The 12,279-nt window shown below is 48.7% G+C and overlaps 1 protein-coding gene across 1 annotated transcript in view; it reads right to left on the bottom strand.

Annotated features, from left to right (window-relative positions):
- GPN1 (GPN-loop GTPase 1) overlaps positions 1 to 12,279 on the bottom strand; it is a 117,131-nt gene that overhangs the window by 32,601 nt on the left and 72,251 nt on the right. Inside the window, exon 10 of the mRNA XM_086928181.1 lies at positions 8,194 to 8,276. Within this exon, the coding sequence (XP_086784307.1) occupies positions 8,194 to 8,276 (83 nt within the window). The remainder of the gene's footprint in view (positions 1 to 8,193; positions 8,277 to 12,279) is intronic.

Genomic DNA, 12,279 nt, shown 5'->3' with positions numbered 1-12,279 from the left:
ACTCTGGCAGGACTCTGGCAGGACTCTGGCAGGACTCTGGCAGGACTCTGGCAGGACTCCGGCTGCGCTAGGGGAGGAGCTTTAAATAGGTGTTCCCAGGCGGCTCATGCGCACTAAAGCGCTGGTAGGTAGAGACGCCTCAATCCACTCACCCCACTCCAAGATGGCGGCCAAAATCGAACAGGGCACCCACCCCAGAACCAGACCCGCCCAAACGGCGGTGCGGGGGCCGATTATGGTGCAAGTAAGGGGCGATTAAAACCAGGGTCAAATAACCAAGTAAAACGGAAATAAAAGTTTAAAATAGCAAATTTCAATAATGCTCGCGAAGCGCTCACGCAGCTTACAGCTACCTTGTCAGGGGGCAGTATCAGGAGGGACTCGCCTTAAATAGGTGTTCCCAGGCGGCTCATGCGCACTAAAGCGCTGGTAGGTAGAGACGCCTCAATCCACTCACCCCACTCCAAGATGGCGGCCAAAATCGAACAGGGCACCCACCCCAGAACCAGACCCGCCCAAACGGCGGTGCGGGGGCCGATTATGGTGCAAGTAAGGGGCGATTAAAACCAGGGTCAAATAACCAAGTAAAACGGAAATAAAAGTTTAAAATAGCAAATTTCAATAATGCGCACGAAGCGCTCACGCAGCTTACAGCTACCTTGTCAGCCGTGAAGTCCAAGACTATTGGGAGGCTGTCCTAGATGACATCGACTCCACATTTGACACCGAAATCCCCAGATTCCTGGCATACACCATTCTGGGCTTACCCAACGCACTCACCTTTCCCCTGAAATCTCTTTGAGGTCGCCAGATGGGGGTTGCCATGCAGGCTGCAACACAACATGCCCTATCCCTATGGGGTTCCACCACCAGACCTACTCACACGGGTTGGTTACATAAAATATGGTTAACCCTGGGCATGGAGCGCATTCATGCCACGCTTACACAATCCACGGCCTCTTATCAGAAGGTGTGGCTTCCGTTCAAGGAGTTCAATGAGATCACGTGCCCTAAATACCTGCGTATTCTACGACTTACCGTGAAAGCACATGACTCCATACGTTCATCTGAGTGATTGTATCATCCACTACGCACTTGGGGCTCTGCTTGGCCCACATGTTCGGCACACTGGGTGGGGTGGGAACAGGGGGGGGAGGTTGGGGGAGCGTGTTACAGTTGGGGCTTTTCTTCTTACGATTTCATTGCTGCATTGCGAGGAGCGTCTGCACTTTCAGCACCACGTCATTGTTTTACCAAGTGCGAATGACCAAACATGTTTACTGGATACTGCATATTTCTTTGCTTCGATTGCCTTTTATGCCTACTAAGCCTCCTTTGCAATGTATTGTCTAATGTTGCTTTTGAAACCAATAAAACAAATTTGAATTTAAAAAGAGGTTACAAGTAAGGACTAGGGGCCCAGTCCAGGTGAACCCAAGGGGGCTCGGTCCTTGAGGGTCTCTGGCAAGCAAAGACACTGTTGGCCTACTGGAACTCTAGCTAGGGGGCTTGTATACTGTGGTGCTTTCTCCAGCAGGGTTGCACTGCGGGAGGCACTTGCGGTCTTTGGCAGCCTGCAAAAACAGGATGCAGGCAAGGACTGGGGGAACAGTCCGGCCAAACCCAAAGGTGGGTTCAGCTGTGGAGTGTCTTAGGACCCCGTGGGCACTGCTGGTACACTTCTCCTCAGGTTGTGGGTCTCTGGTGCAGTGGTCTCTTCAGGTGTCGGTCAAGGCAGTTAAAAGGCTCTCATAGAATCTGCTTTCCTGCAGAAAGAGGCTGCAGAAGGAGACCGGGGGGCCAGTCGGGCTAAAACCAAGATGGGACTTTGCTCTTAAGGGTCTCTGCCTTAGGGGCACTGTCAGTTCACAAGAACTCTGGCTGGAGGGCTCAGGTGCAGAGCAGCTTTGCCCTGCGGGGTCACGCTCAAGAGGCTCTTGTATTGCTTCTTTTGATGCTTGCAAATGTGCAGGGAAGCGGCTCCTCTGCTCCAAGGGATGCTGCTGGCCAGGTGAGCTCCTTCACAGCTTTGGGAGCGGACACCGCATTCTGGATGAGCTGGGTCCAAGCAATTGTCGGAGGCAGGGGGCAGCAGGCAGCCAGGGTTGGTGCCAAGTCAGGGGCTGCTCCTCAGTTCTCACGTGGGGGTCTCTTCTTTGTCCTCCTTTCTTCTACAGGCAGACAAATATGAGTTCCTGGTGTCAGGGGGCCACCTAAATACTCAATTTAGGGGCAATAAGGGAAGTGAAGTGTAGTAGCCAATGGGCTAGTTTCCCCTAGATGACCCATTCCTGTGAGGAGTGGGCATTGCCCCGTCCCCAAGCTCCTAATTTCACCACGACTAAAATGGTGAAATCCTAATTTTCATGTTTACTTCAGGTAGCCTAACTGAATGGTGTGACTAGCCTGGGGCTTAAACAGGCTTTCTTGCATAGCTAATTTCCTGTATGTCCTTGTGCCAAATAGGCCTCAGGGCAGGGGTGCCATCCTCCAGGTCTAGGGGGAAGACAGGTTTGCATGTCAAAGGCGGTGTGCTCTTTGAAGCTTCTTGCCTTGGCGTGCTGATTCACTTACCTTCCTGCTGGAGGCGGTATATACACCTACTAGATCAGGCATTTCTGTGACTTCTGAGAGTGGGGCTCTCACCTCCTAGAGAGTCAGAAACACGTCTGTGTTGGCAGGTTGGACAGGACCAATCAGACAGCACACTAGAGGACTAGTAGGGTTCAGGGGGTACCTCTAAAGTACCCTCTGGATGCAGGTATTAATAAATTCATCACTGGATCAGTGTAGGTTTATTAATAAGAGGTGTCTGATACCAAACATCAAATGTTACAGCTACGCCATTATGTAGCTGGGTAACACGATTTTCCCAGCACCCAGTAAATACCTTAAGATGCCTTCCCTATTCACTTGCAATATCAAGTAATATAACTAGACATCACAGGGGCATATCTGCTCATACAGCTATGTTCTTGTAGGAAAATGGGTTTTTGTTGCAGTACCCCCCACTTTTTGCCTGGTAACTCATGCAACTTTGACTGAAGTGCACTGAGTTCTTTCTAACCAGGTCCCCAGTCCCAGTGTTCTTTCCCAAAACTGAACAATTGTTCCCCAAATGGCAAACATTTTAGCACCCTCTCTAAGTCCCTAGTAAATGGTAACTTGGTACCTAGGGCCTGAAGTACTAAAGAGGGTCCTTAAGGACCCTCAGGGACCCCTCACAAGCATGTGCAATACTGCCATTGCAGCCTGCGTGTCTTGATGCAGACAAATGAGAAAACGTGTCTTGTCCCTTACACTGCATGTAATATTTGTAAGTCATCCCTGCAGCAGACCTGAGAGCACTAAGGTAGAGTGCATAATATTACATATGAGGGCACACCAACATGAGCAGATATGCCCCTGTGCTGGTCAGTCCTATTACTACCAGTACAAGTGACCAGGGAGGCCATTTTAAAACCTATGCAGAAAACTGGTGAAAACAAGTCCCCCAGCTACATAATGGCTTCACTGAAAATAGGGATGTTTAATATCAAACATCTTGTATTGGTAAACCCACACTGATGTCAGTGTCAGATTTACCAATACATGCACTGGGATGGCACCTTAGAGGTACCCCTGAAAACCTACAAGCCTCTGGTGTACTTGCTGACTGGTTACTGCCAGCCTGCCACTCAAGACGCTGCTCTGACCTCCTAAAGAGTAAGCATTTGCTCTCAGGAGCCACAGAACGAAGACCTGTCTGGGGAAGATGGCGTTGCACCCCCCTCCCACAGGATGACCTGCTGATTAGCATCCTTGGGCTGGCGAGGTTTAAAGAAGCGGCTGCTGCCTTTGGAATGCAAATCAGGCTCCCCTAACAGGAGAGGAAGCATCCCCCTGTCCAGAGCCCCCTAGGTACCTGGACAGGTGGAAATATTAGCTAGTCAGGTAGGCATTCCACCTCGAGGCTTGTACGACCCCCTAAGGTGGGCTAACTGCGAGGTGGACACACTTTTTTGAGGTAGCAATCTTGGTGATGGCATACCAAGGAATTTTGGGACAGAGTTATGCCTACTTCCCACAAAAAGTGGCTATATTGGGGGTGTAGTGACCTCAAGAGTCAGTAGTTCATTGGCTACTACACTGCACTCCCCTAACAACTCTAAACTCAGTATCTATGGGAGCCCCTGGCACCAGAGAAACAGATCCTGCCATACTAAGAAGGACACCGAAGAGGTGCAAGGAGAAGAGGACATGTGATTGACTTTGCGGCAACGTTGCTGGCCAGCCAATTGTCTCAGAGTCCTGCATCAAAGAGGTCTAGTTCTGCACCTGTACTTCAGAAAGCCGGGAGGCTTGCCTGACTTTGACAGAGAACCAGGAGCTCCCTTGGATTGGTGGAACCAGTCTCCAGCACGCCACAGGCCAAGTCCGAAGCAGCAACCCGTTGGGTCCGTTAAGGTGGTGACCCAAAGCCAAGTGGCAAGAGCACTCCAAGAGTGGAAACTGGCTCTCACTGACGTTCCTAGACCCTACCTCACTCCCAACAACCTCCAGGAGGTGAGGTCCCTTTCAACACCATTTGCCGCAGCCAAGGTTTATTGGCAGCCGATCCCACCATCGACCACTTCAGTCTTCGCTCCAGCAAGAGGGCAGTCTATAGCACATACAACTTATTTAAAAATTACCCCACTCCTGTGATTCTTCATCACCTGTTTGGCCGCGTCGACTGTTTGTCAGAAACAGTCTTGGCATGACCACTGTTCATCAACAGACCGACCGAGGTGCATCTTCAGCTCTCTTGTCCCCAGTTACGGACATTTCCACATGTCCCTGCATCCAGAGTCCCTGGGCAAGTTAATCAAACTGCCTGTTCCACTCAGCTCCTGGGACCCCAAAGACCTCTGCTCTGAAAGAGTAGAAACAATGTCCGACCCCAAGAGCCCCCTGCCAAAAGACTGACAAAAGCCTGTGTGACGGTCTTTGACTGAAGGTCCTGCCCGTCACCTGATTTCCACCACTGCCTACAATACTAAATTGTGGACAGTGATGCAGGATATGGCCGTGCATTCTACATGGACCGTCACAGTAAATACTGGACTGTGTTTAAGCACTTCTGCAACTGTTTTCCAGAGTATTTCTGAAACACACCTGCCCGATTATACTGCTTTTGGTGCATAAAACAAATATAAAGATACTTGATATTTTTATAGGTTGGTGTGGATCTCCTTCTTGAGTAGTGTTCTCATTTATTAATTACTGTGTGTGTCTGCAAATGTCTTACACTCCTCTGTGTTAAGCCAAAGGCTGCTCAACCACACTGCCCTCTAATAGAGCATTTCATGCTTGCATAACAAGCCCTGTCCACTAGTAAGGGAACCCTAGGACTCTACACCGTATAATATGATTTTTGATATATCACATAAAGAGCCAGCTTCCTACAATCTTCACATAACATATAATGCTCTTTGTGTTAGGGCTCAAAGGACAGCTGCAGGGGTGATTTACTTCTATTAGATGCAGTCACTTTGGCATGGCACACAGGAATGTGCCACGTCAGGTTTTCACTCATGGTTTGCACCATGTCACACAGGCTGCAATGGCAGTCTGTGTGGAATTTGTGTGTGGGTCCCTTGGGTGGGATAAGATATGCAGACCCTCTTTTATAACTTAGGCTCCAGGTACGAGGGGTACCATTTACTAGGGACTTGCAGGGGTGCTAAAGTCCTGCGCCAATTGTGAAACAATAAGACAGCACCTTGTTTTAAGGAAAGAGCACTGGCACGGTGGTCTGATTAGCAGGCCTCAGGGAACTGTCAGGGTTTTTAAACCAGCATCTAGTAGCTAAAAAGGGGACAGAAAGTAGGGGGGCAGGGGGGGGGGGGGACAAGGGGGACGAAAACCAAGTTTCGTACACATAGCTGAAACAAACATGTGATGAGAGTTCTCTTTTGAGATGCATACCGACTAAAGTGGAAGAATACACCAAAACAGCCAATAGAAAGGAGTGTTTAAAAGTGACTTCTTTTTGGGTGGTCTCGCCAGTTTTTCCTTTTTTTTGGTACTCACCTAAACTCACTGCTGTCCAGCGGACAGTTTATGTGCTTTGACCTCTAAAATATGTTGATATTGGCTTAAAGCCGGATTGACACCTCTAACCTTCCTATTAAGGCCCGAGTAAATGGTGAAGAAATACACCCCAGACATTGAAAGTAAAATGCCGCTTGTGCCATTGTGCCATCCACTACAGCAGCAGTTAAAAATGGCTTTAGGGCTACCCTGTGTTGGCTGGAAAACAGCTTGAAGCCTACTGTACCAACCTGTCCTAATCACTCTTTTGACAAGTAAAAAAACTGATTTCAAATACTAAATAAGTCACCGTTATGCACAGCTTGCAGCCCATAAGTGCATCATTTTTAATAGTGGAACAGAAATGGCACGTTAATCCATGGACTAGGCCCAAAACAACATTGTCCCTGGTCAGGCTGTAGCTGGCAAATATGGAAAAGTCAAAGTGCAAATGATACACTTTAATCTTTAACTGTTTACCTGTGCCACCTAAAAACTCCCTTTCAAATACTTATTTTTATATTTAGTAAAAGCCCAACCCAATGGTAAAGTAAGATTTTTATTAAGTATATGGGAAAGGTAACTATGGGAAAGGTAACTATTGAAAAGTTGCCTTTACCCTACCAGAAGCTGATGGAGGCTGATTGCATTAACTCTCCAGCAACTGTCCAGCCAGTCCTTGCCCTCAGAGCAGAGCCAATGGCCCAGTAGTGGCAAGGTGTTTTCTTCCCCTGGCAGAGAGACAATTATTTTGGGGAGGTGGGTATCAGAAACATAATTAAATTCAAAGGGACCTGCCTTCTCAAAAGCCACTGTTAGGCGACACCTGGAAAGCCCCAGTTTTTGTCCCCATAGTGATTCTGAACAAACCAAGTGGCAGGTACGCCACCCCTAAAATAAGTTTTGAGTGGCCACCTCAGAAGGGGGACTGCTTATTACCCTGCCACACATCTAGGTGGGCACACAGACTATGCCCACGGGTGGAAGGGGTTCCTCATCTTTGATTTTGAGAGTGAAGAGTACTGTGGGATTGTTTGCAGTAGTTCTAACAGGAACTGCTGTTAGTCCTACTGCACACAATCCCACAACGGGTAGGGTTCCCTCCAGGAACTTTTACCTCATTGTTTTAGGAGTGCTCAGGAGTTATCCCCAAGCAATAGCTGGCACCAGGCATAAATCTGGCACCCAAGAGCACCTCTTCAGAACAGTTACTGGAACTACAAAAGATTAAACGAGGACAGAACCTGCTGTTGTGGCCACAGAATAGCTCATAAGGGCTGGTTCTGTCCTGTATTGCACCCAGGACAAAAAAGTGGACTCACTGGGTGCGTTGACTAACCACAGTATTTCTACACAACAAGCTGTAAGAGGCCTTTTTTTTGGGAAGTACCCAGCTGACCACTGGCGACTGGAGTTTGCCGTTGGCCTCAATCTGACATCTTCCCCATAGCTTCTGGGGCCTTAGAAGTGTACTCCTGTGGATGTTTGGCCACCAGAAGAAAGTTTGTAAACTACGAAAAACGTTAACTCCAGAGTTTCAGGTAGTTCTGCAGGAAAAAGTATACTACCAGCAGTTACACTGAATCGGATTGAATTGAAACTTTATCCCAGTTTAGGCTCCCAGCACCTATGAAAAAGCGACTGCTCTGATTCTGAATCAGGTATCTAGCCTTTAGTTCCACAGTAGAGGCTACTATTTCAGCGACAGACTGCTCAGAAAGCATTTCTCTTCTTAAAAAGGGACAAAGTCCCTTTCTACGTCAGGACTTGGAAACTCTATTTGACCTTTTAGAGTTCAGGATAATCCACTAGTTGCATTAGACAAGGCCACCTCAAACCATACTTAATTCCTGACCAACCGCTTTCATATGCAGTCATTGCAAATGTGTGGTTTGTTTGGAGCTATTTTCACTAAAATCTTTAAAAATTAATATCTCCAAGTCTCCTTATAAGAATTTATATTTTAAGATTTTATTATTTTATTTAACCGTAGGCCTGCAAATCAGCAGAAGCTGCCTCTAGGGCATACCTAAAACGAGAGGTAACATGATAAAACAACAAAAGAAATTAAAAAGTAAAAGATGCAGGAGTCTTACTTCCTTTAATTGGAACAAGTATCAAACAGATATTGCTTCTGACCTTTCGTATTCTTTTACAGCCTGCGACACCTGCACAAAGAATTCATCCAGGCCAGTCCCAGTCACTGCAGACACCCCAACCACCTGCAAAACAAGAAAGGATGTTTAGACGGCTCCGGTGCATTTTTGACATAGAATAGGCATGGGAAGGAGGCTCTTACAATAAACAAAGCTCCACATAGTTCTTATTTAGTAAGCTAAGCAGGACGTGTAAAGTGGCAATATTCCGTGTTCAGCTAAGAACAGAGGAAAAGCAAGAATAAGTTTAATGCAGACATGTAGGAAACTCGGATCTGCTTCCATGGTTACCCCCACTTTTTGCCTAGTGTCAGTGTGTTTTGACTATAATCTGCTGGGATCCTGCTAATCAAGACCCCAGCAACTCTCCTAAATTGGCTTTGGTAAGTACTTTAGTATATTCCTAATTGGCAACCGGTGAACCCTTATAAGACCCTAGTATATGGTCCTGAGGTAACCAGGGCATAGGAACACCAGGGGTCTCCCGTGTGCTGCAGCATGAATTGTAACACCCATGGGAGTCCACTTAAACTCGAACTACAGGCCTGCCATCGCAACCTGTGTGAGAAGGTGCTGGCACCCCTCACAACAGATATAATTTTACCTATATCTAAGGTCACTGCACTTAAAACCTATAAGTCACCCCTATGGTAAGACCCTTCAGTCCTGAGGACAGGGTGCTTGGTTGCAAGTATGAGTGTGCGTCTTCATGGGCAGGACACACCTACAAATCCCGGAGTTTATTCTCCTGGCTTAGTAAGTGTGGTCAGCCATTTAAAGATATATAGTGGACATCAGTCATTACGAGATGTCTAACTATATAATGGCTGCACCAAAACTGGTCTTGATTGGTATTAAACATGTTGGAATCATTCCCCCACCAACAATTACGGTGCTGGAAGTATGATCCCATGTACTGGGGGGCTCCTTAAGGGATCCCCTGCACTCCCGGTAACAGCCTTACAGGGTCTGCCAGCAAGCTAGTGCTGACCACAGACCCAATTCTGTCCTGCTGATGAGCTGAGCTCGAGCAGGCGAAGGTAGAACATTATTTTTCCTGTCACAGGGAGGTGTGACCACCTCCCAGACAGAACTTAGTGCATTGTGCTGGGGTGGGGCGCTTTCCAGCACCACCGGACTGCTTTGAAGAGCACATTTAGTGCCCTTCTTGCATATTTCGGTTTCAGTCAGTTCAAGAACCCTTGGCTCCCACTTTAGCACAAAACTGGACAAAGGCAGGAGAGTATCCTCCCCTCCGTCCATTTCTTCCTCTGGGAGGGACCCACCCAAGTTGTTCCAACCCTTTCCCTACAGTACTTAAGGGCTCCCCTGTGGGTGGATGCTCAGATTCGTTATGGAGCAAGACTCACCTTTAAAAACAAGACACTCTTCGACCTTCTGGACACTTGGACTTTCGTTGGATTTCAACTGGAACCAAGACTACGTCAAGGAAGCCTCCTGCTGCTTCTAGTCAGGCTGTTCAAGTCTTCTGCATCGTCTGTGTTTCATGCAGGTTCTCCAGAAGGCCTGTGGGCATCAAGGACATCCAACGCAATCTCCCTTGGCGTGAAGGAGTCCCTCCCCTTTATCTGAAAGGACAGCAACAAAGCGGACTGGTCTGCTGCTCCCGTTATCCTACGGACTTCCTGAGGCCCAGCAACACAGGTGGAGGTTCTGTAGCTCCCTAGAAGCCTGACCTCTCTTCTTTATCCCTCGTTGGAGCTGCTGGGACCAAACCCCTCCGAACCACAATTACTTGCTGTTGCCAAGGCTTGTTCGCTCTGCACTGCCAAGATCTTCGGGGTACATGAAGCTCCAGCCTCCTGCACCTCATCCCCCAAAGAGAGGCATCCTCATTGCATCCTCTGCACTAGTGGGCTCCATCTTTGAGGAGCTGCTCGAGGTCCTATTTCAACTCCTGTGCCATCGGGCTGAGGGTCCTTTCGAGGGCCTTCCTTTGCTTCATAGGCTCCCCTGCTTGCTCGGGCCTGCTCTGACTCATGCACTTGGTGAGTTCCTTGGACCTTGCTGGTCCAAACGTTTGCATATTTTCGCTTTCCATTCCAGTTGCGGCTACCAAGGCTTGTTGGTGCTCCCGCCGGACACCAACCACCTATACACCAACATCCGATGTGGGACAGCTCGTGCACTGCTCCTGGTCTTCCTCAGTGCCACCTAGTCCTCATAGCTGCAGCAACAAGGTAACGTCTTGACTCCGGAAGCCGGGGGTTGCTTTACTGCATTGCTCGCTCTGTTTTTAAAAATTTATTGTCACGATATTTGCTTCATTTTTAAACAAAAAACGACATTTGAGCATAACGTATGCAGAGATCGTTAGTGCTTTTTTAGATTACTTAAAAGTAGCACTTTGGCTCCCTACTCCCTGCACAGCCGATTCAGGGCTGCGACGAGAGAGGGGTGGACGCCATCTTGGGGGGTACGGAAGAGCAGCGCTCTAGCTGTTGGCTGGCTCCCGCCCCGAGAAAGTATTTAAGCCAGGTGGAACATTGATTGCCTATCTGGTGGACGTGTGAGTTGTATCACCCCTGAGGCGGAAGCCGGGGGTTGCTTTACTGCATTGCTCGCTCTGTTTTAAAAAATTTATTGTCACAATATGTGCTTCATTTTTAAACTAAAAACGACATTTGAGCATAACGCATGCAGAGATCGTTAGTGCTTTTTTAGATTACTTAAAAGTAGCACTTTGGCTCCCTACTCCCTGCACAGCCGATTCAGGGCTGCGACGAGAGAGGGGTGGACGCCATCTTGGGGGGTACGGAAGAGCAGTGCTCTAGCTGTTGGCTGGCTCCCGCCCAGAGAAAGTATTTAAGCCACGTGGAACATTGATTGCCTATCTGGTGGACGTGTGAGTTGTATCACCCCTGAGGCGGAAGCCGGGGGTTGCTTTACTGCATTGCTCGCTCTGTTTTTAAAAATGTATTGTCACGATATTTGCTTCATTTTTAAACTAAAAACGACATTTGAGCATAACGTATGCAGAGATCGTTAGTGCTTTTTTAGATTACTTAAAAGTAGCACTTTGGCTCCCTACTCCCTGCACAGCCGATTCAGGGCTGCGACGAGAGAGGGGTGGACTCCAGGGGTGGACGCCATCTTGGGTGGACGCCATCTTGGGGGGTACGGAAGAGCAGCGCTCTAGCTCCTCAACAACCGCCTCAACTTCTACGCTCCCAAACGCCATCTCCGATCAACCAGCCACGCCCTCGCCGCCGTCTCCCGCATCCGAAGAGCGACAACAGGAGGAAGGTCCTTCTCCTACCTGGCCGCCAAGACCTGGAACTCCCTCCCGACCGACCTGTGCCTGACCCAAGACCACCTCTCCTTCAGGAAGAAGCTCAAGACCTGGCTGTTCGAGCAGCAGCGGCACCCCCCCCCCCCATGCGCCTTGAGACCCTCCGGGTGAGTAGTGTGCTTTATAAATGTCTTTGATGGATCTAGCTGTTGGCTGGCTCTCGCCCCTCCATCTCTACTTGGTCATAAATGGCCACTATCTTCCGACGGCGCAGCGGACGGGCGCAGCGGGAGCGCCGGCGGCGCGCCAAAGGCAAGCCCATCTGCACCCGTCCGTGACGGGCCGGGACCAGGGGCCCCAACCCCTGGCCAAAAACCCAGCCTTGTCTACAACTCCACCACATTACGGCAAATGCGAGCCCAAGTTGCTCCTTCCTGTCTTAACTCTTGGAACCCCGCACAAAAACATTTCTCATGTCAACACTGCACCTTCCGGCCCTCCTCTCTCACCTGTGCACCCAAGTACCATATGCTCCTTGTAAATTGCAGGTCCCTTCCTAAACACTCCATGGAGATCTGTTTTCTTCTATCTGAGAGGGAACCTGATGCATTGTTTCTTACGGAAACATGGCTCCATACAGACTCGGACCCGGATATTATACAAACACTCCCCACAGGGTATCAGATACATCGTGTAGATCGCCCAATTGGGAAAGGTGGAGGCATTGCGATTATATATAAAGACTGCTATAGATGTCGCAGTACTCCTAATCATTTGCCTAGTTGCGAAAACTTATCTTTCTCACTAGATCTGTCC

The sequence above is a fragment of the Lissotriton vulgaris genome, chromosome 6, assembly GCF_964263255.1.
Source record: "Lissotriton vulgaris chromosome 6, aLisVul1.2, whole genome shotgun sequence".
Lineage (NCBI taxonomy): Eukaryota > Metazoa > Chordata > Amphibia > Caudata > Salamandridae > Lissotriton > Lissotriton vulgaris.
The sequence above is the reverse complement of the archived record's forward strand: the minus strand, read 5'-3'. Positions and strand labels throughout refer to the sequence as shown.